This window comes from Chrysemys picta, chromosome 12 (assembly GCF_011386835.1).
Source record: "Chrysemys picta bellii isolate R12L10 chromosome 12, ASM1138683v2, whole genome shotgun sequence".
In the NCBI taxonomy this organism is placed as follows: Eukaryota; Metazoa; Chordata; order Testudines; family Emydidae; genus Chrysemys; species Chrysemys picta.
Window position 1 is genome coordinate 27,851,226 of NC_088802.1, and position 20,240 is coordinate 27,871,465.

The 20,240-nt window shown below is 45.8% G+C and overlaps 1 protein-coding gene across 3 annotated transcripts; it reads right to left on the reverse strand.

Annotated features, from left to right (window-relative positions):
* Positions 1-1,124: 1,124 nt before the first annotated feature.
* On the reverse strand, positions 1,125-20,202 carry LOC101949737 (zinc finger protein ZFP2-like). Of its 3 annotated transcripts, XM_065562359.1 has the most exons (5): positions 8,758-20,202; positions 8,093-8,219; positions 6,485-6,601; positions 1,884-1,946; positions 1,125-1,741 (listed from the first exon to the last, which is right to left on the reverse strand). In XM_065562359.1, the coding sequence occupies exons 1-4, from the start codon at positions 8,779-8,781 to the stop codon at positions 1,894-1,896; spliced, it is 321 nt and encodes a 106-aa protein (XP_065418431.1). In that variant the 5' UTR covers positions 8,782-20,202; the 3' UTR covers positions 1,125-1,741; positions 1,884-1,893. The 3 variants fall into 3 exon arrangements, with proteins under 3 accessions (XP_065418431.1, XP_065418430.1, XP_065418429.1); XM_065562358.1 differs by having other exon boundaries at positions 1,125-1,946; XM_065562357.1 differs by having other exon boundaries at positions 1,125-6,125.
* Positions 20,203-20,240: the final 38 nt, after the last annotated feature.

Consider the following 20,240-nt stretch of genomic DNA (forward strand, 5'->3'; position numbering starts at 1 on the left):
GAAAAACAACCTCCTGCTAAGATTGAATTTCTAGGCCTCCCAAAAAAGGCCCTGTGGAAATTAGTCCCTCTCAGTGTTGCCTTCTGAACATAGAGGTGGCAGGGAAAAGGGGCAGAGGAGGTGAATGACAGAGGGCAGAACCTCCCTAACCCTGCACACTCCCTCTCTTCTCATTCCATGATGACCAATATCTTGATCACCTGAGCTCCATTTGATTCCCTTCTCCACCAGCCCAAAACATTAAATCCCCCAGATCCCTGGCAAAACCCCCTCCCGGTCACTTGACATCTGATTCCCAGCACCCTAGGACACTTATCTGGAACTGTTCCCTGCAGGATAAGTGTGGGAGCTAAGCTGGTGGAAGATGCAGGATGGGGACAAGTATGTGGAGTGAAGGTGGGGCCTGGCCCAAGTATACTTCTCCTAATCTTGGATGGGACGGTTGGAGGGGGGAACTTCAGAGGGAGCTTCTGAAGGAGTTTCTCTCTCCCTTCCCCCAGCAGGTTAGCAGGAGGCAAGAAGGTCCATCAGTTCAGCACCCAGGGCTGCAGCAGAGAGGAGGGGCTGATCGGAACTTCTCCTCCTCTGCCTGGGGTTTGCTTAGAGCAGGCAAAGCCAGATGGTCCCTGATCCCCTCAGGGTCAGCTGCTGCTGGAACCTGCCCCCAGAGATGGGCAGCTAGATACTTGGGAGCCAAATGCCACCACTGTCTATGGGAATTAGGAAATGGAGATGTATATACTGTGACGGGTTGGATCACAGAAACCCCCTTGGGAGCTGCCACCCAATGTGCAAAGACTACCCCTGCTTCTGTTTTCCCTGCCAGCTCAGGACTCCAGCACCCTGTCTTGCTGAGCCAGACACTCCTGTCTGGCTCTAACACAGACCCAGGGTCTGAATCACTTGTCCCAAAGCTGCAGGTTTACCTGAAAACAACTCACAGTAGTGTGCTTGTCTTTAGCACTCAGATGCCCAACTCCCAATGGGGTCTAAACCCAGATAAATCTGTTTTACTCTGCATAAAGCTTATGCAGGGCAAACTCATAAACTGTTCGCCCTCTATAACACTGATAGAAAGATATGCACAGTTGTTTGCTCCCCCAGGTATTAATACATACTCTGAGTAAATTGCTAAATAAAAAGTGATTTTATTAAATACAGAAAGTAGGATTTAAGTGGTTCCAAGTAGTAACAGACAGAACAAAGTAAGTCACCAAGCAAAATAAAATAAAATGCGCAAATCTATGTCTAATCAAACTAAATACAGATGATTTCCTCACCAGTTCCAGAGCACTCCCTTTTACAGGCTAATCTCCTTTTAGCCTGGGTCCAGCAATCACTCACACCCCCTGTAGTTACTGTCCTTTGTTTCAGTCTCCTTCAAGTATCCTGGGGGGGGGGGGGGGGGGAGGTGGAGAGGCTCCTTCTTTAGTCAGCTGAAGACAAAATGGAGGGGTCTCCCACAGGTTTAAATAGACTCTCTCTTGTGGGTGGAGACCCCCCTCCTCCCTCCTATGCAAAGTCCAGCTCCAAGATGGAATTTTGGAGTCACCTGGGCAAGTCACATGCCCTTGCATGACTCAGTCTTTACAGGCCCACGCCATTGTCCACATGGTATCTTGCATGTCTCCAAGAAGACTTCTCATGTGGATTGGAGCATTCCAAGATGCATTGTTTCCCCAAGTGTTTCCTGATCAGCCTGGGATTACTTTAAGTTAAAGATGCATGAGCTGTCAGAGACCTGTATCCCCAAAAAGGGAAAAAGATTATTAAGCAAGAGATTTAGACCGAGCTGGATGAGCGACCAACTCAAAGGGGCGATTAGGAAAAAACAGAAAGCGTATAAAGAGTGGAAGAGGGGAGGGATCAGTAAGGAAACTTACCTTAGTGAAGTCAGAGAATGTAGAGATAGAGTGAGAAAGGCCAAAGGCCGTGTAGAGTTGGACCTAGCGAGGGGAATTAAAAGCAATAGTAAAAGGTTTTACAGCCATATAAATAGAAAGAAAGCAAAGAAAGAAGAAGTGGGACCACTGAAGACTATAGCCGGAGAGGAGATTAAAGATAATCTAGGCATGGCGCAATATCTCAATGAATATTTTGCATCGGTGTTTAATGTGGCCAATGAAGGAATTAGGGATACTAGCACCATTACAGAGGGGCATACAGGATGGGAGATTACCATATCTGAGGTAGAAACAAAACTTGAACACCTTAATGGGACTAAGTCGGGAGGACCGGACGATCTTCATCCGAGAATATTGAAGGAATTGGCGCGGGAAATAGCAAGCCCATTAGCGATAATATTTAATGAATCTGTAAACTCGGGAGTGGTCCCGTTAGACTGGAGAATAGCTAACGTGGTTCCTATTTTCAAGAAAGGGAAAAAAAGTGATCCGGGTAACTACAGGCCTGTTAGTTTAACATCTGTAGTGTGCAAGGTGCTGGAGAAAATTCTGAAAGAGAAACTAGTTGAGGACCTTGAGGTTAATGGCAAGAGCAATAATTTACAACATGGTTTTACGAAGGGCAGATCATGCCAAACGAATCTGATCTCCTTCTTTGAGAAAGTAACGGACTTATTAGATAAGGGAAATGCGGTGGACCTAATATACCTGGATTTCAGTAAAGCATTTGATACTGTACCCCATGAGGAACTATTGGTTAAACTGGAAAACATGGGGATCGATATGAAAATCCAGAGGTGGATAAGGAATTGGTTACTGGGGAGAATGCAGCGGGTGGTATTAAAGGGTGAACTGTCAGGTTGGAGGGAGGTTACTAGTGGAGTGCCTCAAGGTTCGGTTTTGGGACCCATTTTATTTAATCTATTTATAACTGACCTCGGAACCGATTGCAGGAGTGGGCTGATAAAGTTTGCGGATGATACGAAGGTGGGAGGCGTTGCAAATTCGGAGGAGGATAGGGATATTCTGCAGGGAGACTTGAACGAGCTTGTGAATTGGAGTATCAGAAATAGGATGAAATTTAATAGTGAAAAGTGTAAGGTGATGCACTTGGGGATGACTAATAACAATTTTAGTTACAAGATGGGGACGCATTGGTTAGAAGTAACGGAAGAGGAGAAGGACCTAGGGGTCCTTGTAGACCGCAGGATGACTATGAGTCGACAATGTGATGTGGCGGTGAAAAAAGCCAATGCGGTCTTGGGATGCATTAGGCGAGGTATATCTAGTAGGGATAAGGAGGTCCTGCTTCCGTTGTATAAGGCGCTGGTGAGACCTCATTTGGAGTACTGTGTGCAGTTCTGGTCTCCCATGTTTAAAAAAGATGAACTTAAACTGGAACGAGTGCAGAGAAGGGCTACTAGGATGATCAGAGGAATGGAAAACCTGTCGTATGAAAGGAGACTAGAGGAGCTTGGGTTGTTTAGTCTGACAAAGCGAAGGCTCAGGGGGGGATATGATTGCTATCTTTAAATATATCAGAGGGATAAATACAAGGGAGGGAGAGGAATTATTCCAGCTTAGTACTAATGTGGACACGAGAACGAACGGATATAAACTGGCCGTGGGGAAGTTCAGGCTTGAAATTAGACGAAGGTTTCTGACCGTCAGAGGGGTGAAATATTGGAACGGCCTTCCGAGGGAAACGGTGGGGGCGACGGACCTGTCTGGTTTTAAGATTAAGTTAGATAAGTTTATGGAGGGAATGGTTTAATGGTAAAACATAGTAGCCAAGGAAAACCAAGCAATGGTACGTAAATAGTATAATGGCCAACAGGGGTCAGGCTAGAGACTCTTGCCTACATGCTCGGGGTCTTACTGATCGCCATATTTGGGGTCGGGAAGGAATTTTCCTCCAGGGTAGATTGGCTGAGCCTCTGGAGGTTTTTCGCCTTCCTCCGCAGCATGGGGCAGGGATCACTAGCAGGAGGGTCTCTGCCGATGAAGTCACTGAAACACAGGATTGGGGACTTCAACGGCAGAGTCCAGGGAAGGGTTTTGTGGCCTGCAGCATGCAGAGGGTCAGACCAGATGATCATAATGGTCCCTTCTGACCTTAAAGTCTATGAGTCTATGATCAGGTACTTAACCTGGCGAATTCCTTCCTAAAGAAGCTGACCAAATGCCTCACAAAGCTTACTTAGAAATCAAGCAAGCACACAGCCCATATTCTTAACCTCAAGTAGAAAATGATATATATGTACAAATAGGATGAATAGATATAGTAGACCATAACCTTTACGGAGATATGTTACATGGCACAGGCAGCACAAAACATATTTCAGTTATATCATACATACATTTATAAACACCCCCCCATAAAGCCTTATGGGGTACGCTGTCACATACTACCGTAACCAGCCCTAGTCAGAGCACAGACAGCATTTCTCTCCTGTATAGAGGAGTCTCTGAGGTCCAATATGGAGTTAGCTTCCCAATTGCAGCTTTCTCCATGCTAAGGACATTTAAAAGAACTCTTCCCTGTGTGGATTTGCTGATGCCTGATACGATATGTGCCCAACTGAAGCATCACCCACATTCAAGGTGTCTCTCCCACGTGGAGTCTCTGGTGCATGATAAGGTGTGAGTTCTTCCTAAACCTTTTTCCACAGTCTGGGCATTTATGATATCTCTTTCCCATGTGGACTTTCTGATGTCTAAGCAGGTGTGATCTCTGAATGAAGGTTTTCTCACAGTCAGAACATTTATAGGGTTTATACCCTGTATGGATTCTCTGATGCATAATGAGGTGTGAGCTCTGACTGAAGCCTTTCCCACAGTCCAAGCATTTATAGGGTTTCTCTCCCATATGGATTCTCTGATGTGTTACAAGGTTTGAGCTCCGATTGAAACTTTTCCCACAGCTCAAGCATTTATGGGGGCACTCTCCTGTGTGGATTCTCTGATGTTTAGTAAGGTGTGACCGCCGACTGTAGCTTTTCCCACAGTCCAGGCACGCATGTGGTCTCCCCCCAGTATGGATTCTCTGATGTGTAATAAGGTTTGATTTATCTTTGAAACATTTCCCACACTCGATGCATTTATGGGGTCTCTCTCCCGTGTGGATTCTTTGATGAGTAACAAGGTTTGTCTTCTGACTGAAACACTTCCCACAGTTGAGGCACTTATGGGGTCTCTCTCTTGTATGGATTCTCTGATGTAGAATAAGGGTATGGTTCCGACTGAAGTTTTTCCCACATTCGAGGCATTTATAAGGTCTCTCTCCCGTGTGTAGTCTCTCATGTCTAATAAGCTGTGAGCTGTGAATGAAGCTTTTCCCACAGTCCAAGCATTTATGGGGTTTTTCTCCTGCATGGATTTTCTGATGTGAAAAAAGGCTTGATTTCTGCTTGTAATTTTTCCCACAGTGCAAGCATTTATAGGGTTTCTCTCCTGTATGGAGTCTCTGATGTAGAATAAGGGTGTAGTTTCGCCTGAAACTTTTCCCACAGTGCAAGCATTTATGGGGTTTTTCTCCCGTATGGATTCTCTGATGTATAATAAGGGTATAATTCCGACTGAAACTTTTCCCACAGTGCAAGCATTTATGAGCTCTCTCTCCTGTGTGGATTCTTTGATGTTTAACAAGGGTTGACTTCTCAGTGAAACATTTCCCACACTCAAAGCACTTATGGGGTCTCTCCCCTGTGTGGATTTTCTGATAAGTAATAAGGTTTGAATTCTCATTGACACATTTCCCACCATCAAGTTGATTAGGAGGTCTTTCTCCCATATGGGTTCTCTGATGTAGAATAAGGGTGTAGTTCCGACTGAAGTTTTTCCCACAATGCAAGCATTTATAGGGTTTCTCTCCTGTATGAATTCTCTGATGTTGTATAAGGGAATAGTTCCGACTGAAGCTTTTCCCACAGTCCAAGCACTTGTAGGTTCTCTCTTCCATGTGGGTTTTTGGCTGGGCTGTGGTTTCCTTGAGATTGTTACATCCTACCCCATATTGAATGGATTCATTCACTTTCTTCCTTGGGTGGTTTCCCAGGTTCCTCTTTGATTTGTGTTGATTTCCCCGGGTTTTGACCTTTTCCCAGCATTGAGAAGAATTCCCTTTAGCTCTTCTCAAAAACATCCCCTGTGGTTTCACCAGTGTTTTACTTTCCTGATGTGGATTCTCCTCCCTGTTCTCACTCACAGTCCTATCACCTGCTGGGAGAGAGAGAATCCAGAAAAGAGTCATTCCCTGTGCTGGGGAGAAAGGGGGAAAAAAGAAGAACAGCCAAAAGGGAAAACACAGCAGCCCAATAACCATTGTGGGGGACTGAGAAATTGGATTCGACCTCCACATCCCATCCAAACTCTCACAGGGAAGTGAAGTCGGAGAGAAAACTCCTGACAGGGTAGGTGGGAAGCCATGATCTACCATGATGACAAGACACCTGCTGACCGCAGCCTGACCTGGGTGAGATGAGGCAGAACTGAGGGGGCTCACACCACATTATACGGATTTTCAACTTTTTCATTCATTCACCAGATGGTTTCCGTGTCAGTGTCACTGACCCCCTCACCTGTGCGGGTGCCTCTTGGGATCTTCCTTTCCTCGAAGGCCTGGAGATCTGGGACCCATGGCTCTTCCCCTCGTTCCAGCTGGGCAATCAGGTTAGGTTTGGGAATGGGGAGTCCTGCTGAGGGGGTGAAATCAGGCAAGATCAGGGTGCATTGAGGATTTGTACAGTATTTGTCACAAAGAACATTCCCTGATTCTAACCTGGCCTCGTACCATGGTGGGGGTTGTGGGATCTGAACAGATGGGAATGTGGTCACAGAGCCCCCTTGGGAGAGGCAGATGTTTGGGGGTGGGGGGAATTGTCACACTCTCACTAGGAGTTTTCAGGATCTGTGGGCTCTGGGGGACTTGCTGAGACACAAACAGCTCAGGTTTTAAACCCCTGTCTATGTCTAAACATCCAGAGCCCCTCCCCAGAGATGGAGCTAGTCCTATGAAGGGAGGTGAACAGAGATCCTTGTGTGAGAGTGAGAATTAATGCAGATAGGATAATACACTGCTTCTGACCCCAGGAAAGCTGGAGTGATGGGCATAAATTAGAATGTCCATTAGATTCATGACTCCCCTATCCCATTGAAGAGGGTTTGGAGATGAACAGCTCTCTCACACTGGAGCTGTGGACAATACCAGTGATTCTCAACCAGGGGTACATGTCCAAGGTATGCAGAGATCTCCCAGGGGTTACATCAACTCATCTAGATATTTGCCTAGTTTTACACGAGGCTACATAAAAAGCACTAGCAAAGTCAGTAAAAACTAAAATTTCATACAGACAATGACTTGTTTATACTGCTCTATACACTACACACTGAAATGTAAGTACAATATTTATATTCCGATTGATTTATTTTATAAGTACATGGTAAAAATGAGAAAGTCAGCAATTTTCAGTAATAGCATGCTATAACAATTTTGTATTTTTGTCTGATTTTGTAAGGAAGTAGTTTTTAAGCGAGGTGAAACTTGGGGTACACATGAGAAATCAGTAGTCTGGAAAGGTTGAGAGCCACTGGACTATGTGCCTATAGAGGAGCGGACTCACCCCTGCAGCCCTCCTGCTGGTTACTTCTGGGAATTAGCTCTTCCAGCATCCAGAGCACCCCCTGCAGGCTGGTGATCCGCCTTACCTATGGCCCTATGTCCCTCCCAGGACCCCGGTGCCCTTGTACCTGGGGTGCTGCCCCTAGCAGTAACCCCTCAGTCTTAGGGTCTCCCCTCCCTGGGGAACCCCCACCTACTATCCCCACTTCACCTCAGTTTTGGCTACTGCCCAGTCTCCATCTAGCCCCCATTCACTGGGGCAGACTGCAGTATCAGCCACTCATCACAGGCAAAGGGGTTTGGACCTGCTCCTCTGCCTACCCACAGGCTGCCCCCTGCAACCCTACACCTACTAGGCCTTGCCAGGCCTGCAGCTTTCTTAGGTCAGAGCTCCCAGCTCCTCTGGCCTGTCCCCAGCCCTGCTCTCTCTCTGAGAGAGAGAGAGACTGTTGAGCCCCTGGCTCCCAGCCTTTTTATACAGGCCAGCTGTGGCCTGATTGGGGTGTGGCCCAGATTCAGAAATGCAGGCCCCATAGCTTCAAATAGCTGAGGGGACAGGAGTCCTTACCCAGCGAGGTCACTGTCTCATAATTCTCCTGCATGACATCCCTGTAGAGTGCTCTCTGATTGGGGTCCAGCAGAGCCCCCTGCCCCTCAGTGAAATACACAGCCACCTCCTCGAAGGTCACCAGCATCTGAAACAACAGGTGTTCCCCACTCAGTGCCTGGTGCCCCAGCCACAAGCCCACTATTCATGGGGGAAGAAGCACAAAGACATGACAACTCTGGGAGGGCCAGAGGAGCAGAATCCCACCCCCACCCTGCTCAGAGTGGCCAGGAGGCTCCAAGGAACAGAGAGAAGGTGAGAGCTCCTTGTCCCTCCCAGCAGACGGAGGAGGACAGGGTCTTCTCATTTACCACACTCCTACTAGGCACAGGCTGATATGGGATACAGAGCTCCACACAGGGAACTGGGACAGAAATCCCAGCACCTTCCCTTTTTATTTCACTGTAGTCTCTACCTAGTGGGTTCAGGCTCCAGCACTCTGGTTTGTTTTTCCAGCCTGTCCAGGGGGGTTGTTTCCTCTTTCAGATATGGAGAATGTTCACACACAAGGCCCTAGGCTGAGCATGTCCCAGCACGTTTATCACACCCTGTCCCCCTCCCTGCTTCACTCTGTGTATTTCCTGCCCCTCCCCCTCCACAACAACCTTCCCCACCAGCTCCCCTACCTGAGCTGGATCCAAAACAGCCATTTCCCTTCCCTGTCCCTTAGGAAGATGGGTTGATCTGGAGCAAAACGTGGTCGTTATTCTGCAGCCTGTCAGGGTGAGAAGATGACTGGGGAGGTTTCAGAAGGGGTTTCAGTCTATTTCACACCCCAGTTCCCCTAGCTCTTTCCCTGCAGAGAGACACACTAGACTCTGCCACACTGAGAAAATGCTCAGTTATTTTATTACAATGTAAACCTGGTTCCTCCCACTGGGACTAAAACCTTGAGACACTTTTAAACCATCCCAGTAACAGAGTCTCTGAGCCAAACGCTAGAAAAGAGCAGAATCAATGGAGCTGCTTTGGGGGGTCCTCCTGACATTGTCCCCAGAGCAGCACATTCCCCCAGCAGCGCAGGGATTAGGCAGAGGCAGGAACTGGCTTTTCCTCTCTCTGCTCCTCACCTTCTTCATGAGAACGTAAGAATGGCCGTAGTGGGTCAGACCAAAAGTCCATCTAGGCCAGTATCCTGTCTTCAGACAGCGGCCAATGCCAGGTGCCCCAGAAGGAATGAACAGAACAGGTAATCATCCAGTGATTCATCCCGTCACTCAGTCCCAGCTTCTGGCAAACAGAGGCTAGGGACATGATCCCTGCCCATCCTGGCTAATAGCCATTGATGGACCTATCCTCCATGAATTTATCTAGGAAAGTCAATCTTCCTGGGGGTGCTACATTGACTGGAGCTGGGCAAGGTTGGGGTGTGGAAACCTCATTCCCCATTTATTGCTCCCTCTGCCCCTTCTAGTCTCTCCACGTTACTGTTCTGTCTTCTCTCTCTCCCCACCTTTCTGCCTGGGGAGAACTGGTTACTGTCCAATGTATGTGGGCATTTACTCCCTAATAGACACACCTATTCGCAGACACACGGGGAGCCCGTCACCCTCTAGTACAAACTCACCAGCTGCAGGCCCCTGAAAAGGGCTTTTTGTGTAGTCATTTTCCTGCCCATCCCCAGCACCAGGGCTGCCCTAATTGTAGCCACTGGGGAAAGTCCCCACCTGAGTTGGGTGCAGCGCAAGCTTTAAGAAGGAGAGACTGGCGTAACATTCCAATCTACTTTTGGACACAATTTGCAGCTTGCCTATTATTCAGCAAGATCATCCCAACTGAGCCTGCTTAGTAACATCTGCTGAAGGCGCTGCCCTGGCTCTGCCCTTTCGGTGAGTTACAATCTGCTCCCTGCTGTTCACAGGAGTTAAGGAGGCAAATCAGAGGGGAGGGACTGCACAGGAAGGTCAAACAGCTGGAGACACGGGAAGAAGAGGGGCAAAGTAAATGGCAGAGGGTAAGAGCCACAGTTCAGAATGGGGTACAGGCACTGCCAGACAGTGGCAAAGGAGAAAACCCCAGGATAGGGAGGGGCAGAGAAAAGTTCCCCCATACGGGATGAACTAGCTGCAGTGACTGCAAAAATGGGGTGGGGGGAAAACCAAATGTTTTTTTTCCTCCATCCAGCTCAGCAATTGCTTCCGAGGCTGTGTTCTTAAAGGCCCAGTGCATCCCAATGTCTAGACAAGGCAGCTCTTCCCTGTCTGATATGACGTACAGATCTGTGAATGGAGACTTGATTCAATGAAATATTTTATGACCACTCCCCTCCAAAAATTAGAATGGTCAGTGTTTAGATGAATCCCTTATCAGTTTATATGTCTTCATAAAGTCTCATAGCAGGTCACAACTTTGTCTTAGCTGTTGTTCTGATTGCCTGAGTGGTACTGCCTTCTTCTGGTCATCCGTTGTAAATGGGGTTTCGTGGCTTTCAATTATTTACTTTTTAAAATTTTGATTTTATTGCTCTTTGTACTTCATCGTTTACCTTTGTTAAAACTGTGCAGATGGATGTCATTGTGCATACTTTAATAACAAATAATAATTGAATATCTTAATAGTAGCTTCAGCAATCACACCTCACAGTGTTTCTGCTGTGGTTCCCGGCCAATGGGCACTGGCGCTTGTGGTGGGAGCAGCGTGCAGAGCCCCCTGGCCACCCCTCCCCCTAGGAGCGTGGAGCTGAGTAGGAAGCCTGTCAGCTCCACCAACCCAACCAACCCCCCCCAGCACCAGCAGGGGTCCCGGGCTGCCCGCTCCTGTCCCCCCCCCCAGCACCAGCAGAGGTCCCAAGTTGAGCACCACTGCCTGCCTCCCCACAGCAGGAGTAGGAGTCCCAGGCCATGCGCCACTGCCTGCCTCCCCCCAGCACCAGCGGAGGTCCCGGACCATCCCCCCTGGCCCAAGTTTTAGTTAGGGGTTTATAGTAAAAGTCATGGATAGGTCACAGGCCATGAATTTTTGTTTACTGCCCATGACCTGTCCATGACTTTTACTAAAAATACCCATGACCAAAACATAGCCTCCATCATCACTCATGTACAGAACTTGGTTCCCAAATATTCACTACAGACCAGACTTTTAAACGTTGAAAGCACCAAGGTGCTACTCACCTAAACCCCTTTAAAAATCTGACCCCAAGGGCACAATAGTACCTTGTATGAAATTCTTCTCAAAGACAAATTGCTACTGTTTTTAAAACTAAACATAGATATACACCTCCAAGGTAGATTGACAAAAACAAGAATTCAAAAATCATCAATTATGCACACAAAAATCATGAAATTAAACAAATAACTAAATATATTTTGCGTTCTTTTAATTCGCCTTTTGATTTCTGAGCTTTTAGGGCACATTAGTTTCATACTTCTGCTGTTACCTCTCCTAAAGAATTCATAATCCTAAAACGGTTGTACAATCCTATAATATTTTTGACTTTCAGTTACAAAGGTGTGTGGGAGTTACTGGAAATATATTAAAAATCCTTATTTCTATAAGTAACATCCCATCCTGCAAACACTGAAATCCACACTTTACTCTTCTGTTACTTCATTTGTTGCATACATAGATATTGATATTTCTACTGAATTGTTTATCCTTCTAATTGCATATTTTAATTTCATAGCCTTTTATGTATGATACATGGTTTGTTAGGATACATTTCAGTGATGTTCTTCGTTTGGACAAGTTTACTGCTTTGTCCTGCCAAAATCAAAGATTTTTTTTTAAATGAATGATTCAGTTACTCCTTTGCATTGGTTCAGTGGGAGGCATAGTGCTGACCTCACTTTGTTTGCTTTCTGATGAAACTGAAGTGCCTTTTCTCCATTCTGTTTTTACAGTGGGGATATCTAATGCAGGTTAGTTACCCTCTGGTAAAAACACGCATCTTCTTAGCATTGAGGACACAGATAATAATGCTGGTTCAGATGTTAAATGAACCATTATTATGTCTTGAGAACTCTGATATTGATCGTGTGGCTATCATTATTCCTTTGCCAGCAGAAGTATTTGCAACTGAATGTCTGCAGCCCCCGATTTGTGTGGGTGTCATGGAAAACCAGCTAAAACATTTTAAACTAAAAGTATTAACAGAGGCTTCCCCCTTCCGTTTCCCTTATGACCCTTCCCTTTACTTATTAAGGGCTTGTCTACATGGTGTGACACTAAAGGTGTGAATTTAATGCACATAAGTTACAGGGCTTTAAACCCCTGCATGGATGCTCTTATTCAGAAGTCAAGAGGCCTTAGTTTTGATAGTGGCAGTCAGGGCAACCATACAAGATTGCAGGATCCTTCCCTGAAACACTGTCAATCATCAGGCTTATGACAGGTCTTGAATATTTTTTAAAGTTTTGTATAGTCCAGTTGTTTCCCATATTTGATTTTTTAAGCGCAAACAGGAGGGAAGCAATGAATCACTCATCTTAACTATCCCAAGTGTTGCCTTGTGTAAAGAAGCCATTGCAATATTTCACTAGTGTCATACTAGCTATTGCTGTGCATGCAGAGCGTATTGGCCTAGCTGTACAGTGATTCCCTCGATAAGCAATGCACAGAAAGTGGTTCACAGAGCAGGGATGATAGGTGGGTGAATGCCTGAATTCCATGCAGGGCCCTACCTGATAGGTAAGCTCAGAGGCGGTCTATTGGATCAGGTCCCATTCAAAAAATGGCCACAGGAGGCGGACATGGAGTAACCATCCACCTTTAATTCATACCCCAGGGCTAAAAGTTATAAGGTAGGCACCACCACCTCTGCCAAGGGCTGTTTTGTGTGGAGTTAGGTACTTGCCTAGCTCATTCTCTCAAGAAACATCTTAGGCTCCAGGTGAGGGGTTCCCATTCATGGATTGCTAGGCAGAGCCAGATGCCCACCTGCAGTGGAGACTTAGATGCCAACCTCTTTGAGAGAAGTGACACTTAGGAAACTTCCCTCTGATGGGCATCTCCCATTGGCTAGCTTAGGTTGCTCCCAGCTGGCTTTTTTGGATGGCATTCTCAGGCACCTATTTCCCACCATTCATTGTACCTAACTCAGGCTTTGTGGATTACGGCGTTGTTCCTGTGACATTCTAGGGGCTTAAAAGTTAGGAATTGCAGCGCTCAGTATCACAATACCTAAGTCCCTTGGCCAATCTAGCCCTTAGGCCTTTTTTCCTCACTGCTAAAATAGGTGAGGGGTTTTAACCTCAGGGTAACTAAGGCATAGGAGCTATTCTGAAATAAAACCACAGTGAGGACAAGGCACTTTGGTTTCAGCAGTGAGGAAAAGGCCTGAGAAAATGTCTCTGAAATAAGATCAGAGGGCAATATGCTCACAGGTGTGTGCCAAAATACAGATGTGCATATTATGTTGAAAACTTGTTCAATATTCATAACAGTGGCAATGGGTGTATGCTGGGGGGGAAGTCTGTATAAAGGAACATTGGTAGATTTGCTGCCTAATTGCTTCTATTTAACAGGTATTCATAAGTATTGAAAATAAGGTTTACACTGCTTTACACTAATTTCAGTTGTTTTGTGTGCACTGTTTGTTTACTATAGAAACTTAATGTCTCTTTCCATTATAGATTAGGCCATAAACATATAACAATACTTTCACTCAGAGATGCAGCCCGGCCAGGGTGAGAGCCACACTGCGGGCAGCTGTGGGGAGCCGTGGACCCTCCACCTGCGCTGGGTAGGGACACAGGCCATGGGCTGCTCGGGTCCCCCACACTACGAGCAGGTGGAGGGTCCACTGCAGCTCCCGACAGCTGCCCGTCCGGCTCTTATCATGGCCAGGCTGTGGCTCCAAGCCCCCCCAGCAGAGCCAGGTCAGGGAGAGCCGCGCAGGCAGCTGTGGGGAACCTGGGTCCCTCCACCTGTCCTGGGCAGGGACACAGGCAGGGGGATGATTTCAGCCCTCCCAGCCCTGCTCCAGCTTCCAACTTGGCCGGGGGCAGGGCCTGCCCCTGCCCCCCACTTTTGGGAAGGCTCTGGTGCCCCTGAACAGGCTACATAAAAAGCACTAGCAAAGTCAGTACAAACTAAAATTTCATACAATGACTTACATAAGAACGGCCATACTGGGTCAGACCGAAGGTCCATCTAGCCCAGTATCCTGTCTAACGACAGTGGCCAATGCCAGGTGCCCCAGAGGGAGTGAACCTAACAGGTAATGATCAAGTGATCTCTCTCCTGCCATCCATCTCCACCCTCTGACAAACAGAGGCTAGGGACACCATTCCTTACCCATCCTGGCTAATAGCCATTAATGGACTTAACCTCCATGAATTTATCCAGTTCTCTTTTAAATGCTGTTATAGTCCTAGCCTTCACAACCTCCTCAGGCAAGGAGTTCCACAAGTTGACTGTGCGCTGTGTGAAGAGGAACTTCCTTTTATTTGTTTTAAACCTGTTGCCCATTAATTTCATTTGGTGGCCCCTAGCTCTTGTATTATGGGAATAAGTAAATAACTTTTTCTTATCTACTTTCTCCACATCACTCATGATTTTATATACCTCTATCATATCCCCCCCCCTTAGTCTCCTCTTTTCCAAGCTGAAAAGTCCTAGCCTCTTTAATCTCTCCTCATATGGGACCCGTTCCAAACCCCTAATCATTTTAGTTGCCCTTCTCTGAACCTTTTCCAGTGCCAGTATATCTTTTTTGAGATGAGGAGACCACATCTGTGCGCAGTATTCAAGACGTGGGCGTACCATCGATTTATATAAGGGCAATAAGATATTCTCCGACTTATTCTGTATCCCCTTTTTAATGATTCCTAACATCCTATTTGCTTTTTTGACCACCTCTGCACACTGCGTGGACGTCTTCAGAGAACTATCCACAATGACTCCAAGATCTTTTTCCTGATTCGTTGTAGCTAAATTAGCCCCCATCATATTGTATGTATAGTTGGGGTTATTTTTTCCAATGTGCATTACTTGACATTTATCCACATTACATTTCATTTGCCATTTTGTTGCCCAATCACTTAGTTTCATGAGATCTTTTTGAAGTTCTTCACAGTCTGCTTTGGTCCTAACTATCTTGAGCAGTTTAGTATCATCTGCAAACTTTACCACCTCACTTTTTACCCCTTTCTCCAGATCATTTATGAATAAGTTGAATAGGATTGGTCCTAGGACTGACCCTTGGGGAACACCACTAGTTACCCCTCTCCATTCTGAGAATTTACCATTTATTCCTACTCTTTGTTCCCTTTCTTTAACCAATTCTCAATCCATGAAAGGACCTTCCCTTTTATCCCATGACAACTTAATTTATGTAGGAGCCTTTGGTGAGGGACCTTGTCAAAGGCTTTCTGGAAATTTAAGTATACTATGTCCACTGGATCCCCCTTGTTCGCATGTTTGTTGACCCCTTCAAAGAACTCTAATAGATTAGTAAGACACGATTTCCTTTTACAGAAACCATGTTGACTTTTGCCCAACAATTTATGTTCTTCTAGGTGTCTGACAATTTTATTCTTTACTATTGTTTCAACTAATTTGCCCGCTCCTAACATTAGACTTACCGGTCTGTAATTGCCGGGATCACCTCTAGAGCCCTTTTTAAATATTGGCGTTACATTAGCTATCTTCCAGTCATTGGGTACAGAAGCCGATTTAAAGGACAGGTAACAAACCCTAGTTAATAGTTCCGCAACTTCACATTTGAGTTCTTTCAGAACTCTTGGGTGAATGCCATCTGGTCCCGGTGACTTGTTTATACTTAGGGCCCTATCAAATGCAGAGTCCACTTTGGTCAATTTCATGGTCATAGGATTTTAAAAATCATACATTTAATGATTTCAGGTATTTAAATTTGAAATTTCACAGTGTTGTAATGGGAGGCGTCCTTACCCAAAAAGGAGTTGGGGGAGGAGGCGGCTGCAAGGTTATTGTAGTGGGGGGGGGGGTTTGCTGGCAGTGGCACTGCCTTCAGAGCTGGGCAGCTGGAGAGCAGTGGTGTTAGGGGGCTTATTCCTTCGCCCTCTCACTTCCCTGGTCCTTCTCGCATGAACAGAGAGCAACAATACCCAAAGGCGCAAACAATTTGATGTTGATTGGGGTGAACTTCCAGCAAGCATAAATCCAGTTTCCTTCCTCAGTGTCCCCCTTCCCAGCTCTGACACCACAGAGCCATCCCTATTCCCATTCCCCCCTTACTTCCTGATTGACTGCAGACTATATAGTAAAACTTGAGTTCTGCGTAGCTATACCTTAACCAATCATTTTACTGAAATTTAACTAACCAATCCTAACATACTGTAACATGGTTATTTAACCAATTATATTCCACCACCTTAATTGGTTTACACCCAGCAAAATTAATTATACAGCAGACAGAAACAATTACAGAACCAGACAGAGACCATGCAAATAAACATACAAAACAATACAGAAGTGAGGATTTCACAACTACATCTATACAGACATAAGGGTTTTCCAGCTGTGTCTATTGATAAGTGAGTTCTTACCAGACAGAAAACTATCAAACTAAATTTCCTTTTACATGTTTTAGGCTCTTTCCTTTCTCTGGAGGTGACAGGAATATCAGGACAGAATTGTATTCCTAACAGCCAATAGCACCTTATTTCCATGTGACTAGTTTGGAATGTGAGGATGTGACCGTTCACTTCTCAGCTTATGGCTGCCTCTGCTGCTTAGCCAAAGGCCTTACTTAGGCTTGGTCTACACTCACCCCCCAAATCGAACTAAGGTACGCAACTTCAGCTACATGAATAACGTAGCTGAAGTTCGAAGTACCTTAGTTCGATCTTACCTCGGTCCACATGCGGCAGGCAGGCTCCCCCATCGACTCCGCGGTACTCCTCTCGTCTAGCTGGAGTACCGCAGTCGATGGCGAGCACTTCCAGGTTCGACTTATCACGTCCAGACAAGACGCGATAAGTCGAACCCAGAACTTTGATTGCCAGCCGCCGAACTAGCGGCTGGGTGTAGACATACCCTTAGCCTAAGAACAGAGCCTCAGACTGTCCCTTACACAGAGACAGTGATTTTAATTCTCTCTTTTGTACCTCTATAACTAGCTAAGTGATAAGAATACACCTAAATTCTTAAAGTATAGGCCTTTACAGACAAGCCTGAATATCTATATCCTAACACTCCACCCCTTTTTTCCCCCCCCCCCCCTTCCTTTTCTTTTGGGATCCTCCTGCCCAGGTATCCCTGGAAAAGCATAGGACATATGGCAACACATTTCCTGATAGGGTTAGGCATCAAGGTGGAAGGTGTCGATATTCCATTTGTTCCACTGCCCCTTGTGTAGTACAGGGCCCTGCACCTTCTCTCGGACAGGCATACCACACCTATTCCTATTAGTGTTCCAGACTTCCCATTATAGTGGGCCCGAGAAGGTTGGGTCCAGGTTGTCTAGTACACTGCAGGGTGGGGAGGCTTACTACATTACTTATAGGTTATTTCCATACACAACATAACACAGGTACAGTTAACAATTCACAACAACACCGAGTCCTGACCACTGCAGTATGGTCCAATATCTGAGCCACCACCAAAACACTGCCTCTCCTCCTTAGACACGGTTAAGATCTTAATGTGTCCAGTTGCAACAAGCTGCCCCTGCAGGTTTTGCATGCTTTTGTCCACATTATAAGTCCATTGAATGTGCATAGAGAAATGGGTTATTGTAAAAACCAACTTAACCACTTGGTATGGAATCAGGCAGTATGCCCCGGTTTGATTATTCACAGCGATAAGATTTACAGATTCATTTGTGCACCAAAGTCCAGATAGTAGCGTGTAGATGTGTGTAGTTTGGTTAGGGGCTGGTGTAATTGTGCCCCCAGCAATATGTACATTTCCAGCAAAACACTTCATACACAGTGCACCCAATTGTCCACCTCTTGCCATAGGCCATTGATCCTGCTCCTCCATAGTCATAGGAGACGGGCACATCCAAACATCTTTTCTGGATTTACACCATTTTACACACCCCTCCATTGATTCCCAGTGAGCTCCTCCCCTCTCATTATTTCCATTGGGCTTGTGGGGCCCACCTTAGTTGCCGTTCTATTTCCAGGCATTATGGTAGCTATTACACAGGTACTGGCCTATTAGTTGAGCATTTTGCATTCCCATACATATCTCCCCCCACAGGTCAGCCTTTTGAAGCCATCCCCCACCCACATCATGCTAGCAACAAGACAAACACCACAGACAAACAACACAAAACATAGATTCATGGTATTCTGGGTTATTCTTCCACTGGTGCCAGTTTGCTTGTAGAGTGTCTGAAAAACAAAAACAAAAAATTTCCACCCCCTCTGGTGGGGACAGATTATTGCTTAATAATAATACCAATTCCTTTTACAAATTTCCTTGCTAATTGCAGGAAAAACAGAAGAATTACCTCCAGGCTGTTTTTATTTTGTTCTATAGTTAGGCTAGTGAATTACCCCACTCACTGGTCATTTATGAGGTGGTGTGCCTCAGTTTCCCCTCTTTTACAACAGACCAGGTTTGCAATAGTTTCTTTGCTGTACCAAGCTTTACGTTTATTTTCAGGTAATAGCTGAGAGACAGCTTCAGATTTCTGCTCTGGGCACACACACTCCTTAGTGTTAACCTGTCCCCCTTATTTTCAGGCTTGATTTGTTTTTTTACCTCCCTTTCCTGGAGGGCCATAATCTGAGTCTTCAGTAGCTTGTTTGCTGACCAGATGTATTTATTATTTCCAGATTCTTTGTGCTGCTACTTATGGGTAGTTTCCTCCTTCCCCCATCAGCTAGGTAATTTGCATTTACACAGAGGCTTTCTTGGCTTGCCTCTGGATCCAAAGCTATTAGCAGCTTAGAGACTGTCTTAAAAGGGACACATTCCACTTCCACCAGAGTTCTCATTACTTTTCACTTTTATCTCCTGCTCCAAAACACACAGATTTGAAAAAGAAAGCACAATCTACTGTGGCTCCTTTTGGAGCCCTAATAGGATTTTAATTAAGTACCATGATTTGTTTGCATTTCTTTTACCCCTTTTTCAATATACACTGCACGTGTCCTGGGAAATAGTTTAACCTCCATAACATTATATTAGCCATATTAATTTTACACAAGGTGTAACTGCCTTTCCATGCCCACAGTTTTCATTCACCCCCAAAGTGACAGTCCGATCCCCCAGAGCCACCCCAAGGCTCAGTGTTCCCATCATTGCTCCCCTTTTCCTTTTACTGTGCACACACAAAACTATTTTTTGCCTAACATCCCTTGCACTGTGATTACTTTTTTTTTTACACAACTGTACCCTGATTACACTCCCATCTTGTACAACCAGAGACAATCAGGGGCAGTCAAGTTAAGTTCCAATAGAAACCCCTGACATTCCTTTAGTGATTTTGATCACATTACCCAATAGTCAAATAATTTTGATCAGATTATTCCTCCGCCTGCTGCCTGCTGCCGTCTCCTATAGACCATTTCTGTGGAAAAAGGGCCCATTTCTCTTCAATATACGCAATACTGTTCAATATACGCACACTGAATTGTAAGTACAATATTTATATTCTAATTGATTTATTTTATAATTATATGGTAAAAATGAAAAAGTCAGCAATTTTTCAGTAATAGTGCACTGTTACACGTTTGTATTTCTAGGTCTGATTTTGTAAGCAAGTAGTTTCTAAGTGAGGTGAAACTTGGGGTACGCAAGACAAATCAGACTCCAGAAAGGGGTACAGTAGTCTGGAAAGGTTGAGAGCCACTGGACTAGAGGATGGGGAAAGGCAGAGGCAGCATATTGTAATAAGGCAGCCCAGGAAAACCCTAGGCATCAGTAATTGGTACTGACAGCAAAGGGTGTCAGCAGCAGTTTGTAAAAGTACACCGGTAGCTGCTCAATCTGGGCTCCCAGATCACAATGGAGGAGGCAGCAGCATCTGCCCCAGAGATTGAACTCTAGTGCTCCGATATCATGAGCAGAGAGAGACAGACAACAGCCTCTTCTCCCCTGGCAATAACCAGAGCCCTCTGATGGCTGCACCAATGACGACTGACCCTCTGTGCGCTGCCCCTGAAGCCCCCCTCCGGCAGAGGCTGATCTCATTTGCCAATCTGGCCCCACCTATGCAGGGAGAGCTGCCACT

Coding starts and splice junctions, on each gene's coding strand:
- LOC101949737 (XM_065562357.1), bottom strand. CDS start 8,781: ATGGCTGTTTTGGATCCAGCTCAG. Junction 6,602..8,092: donor TGAGACAGTGACCTCGCTGG/GTAAGGACTCCT, acceptor TCACCCCCTCAG/CAGGACTCCCCATTCCCAAA. Junction 6,126..6,484: donor CCCAAGAGGCACCCGCACAG/GTGAGGGGGTCA, acceptor TCTCTCTCCCAG/CAGGTGATAGGACTGTGAGT.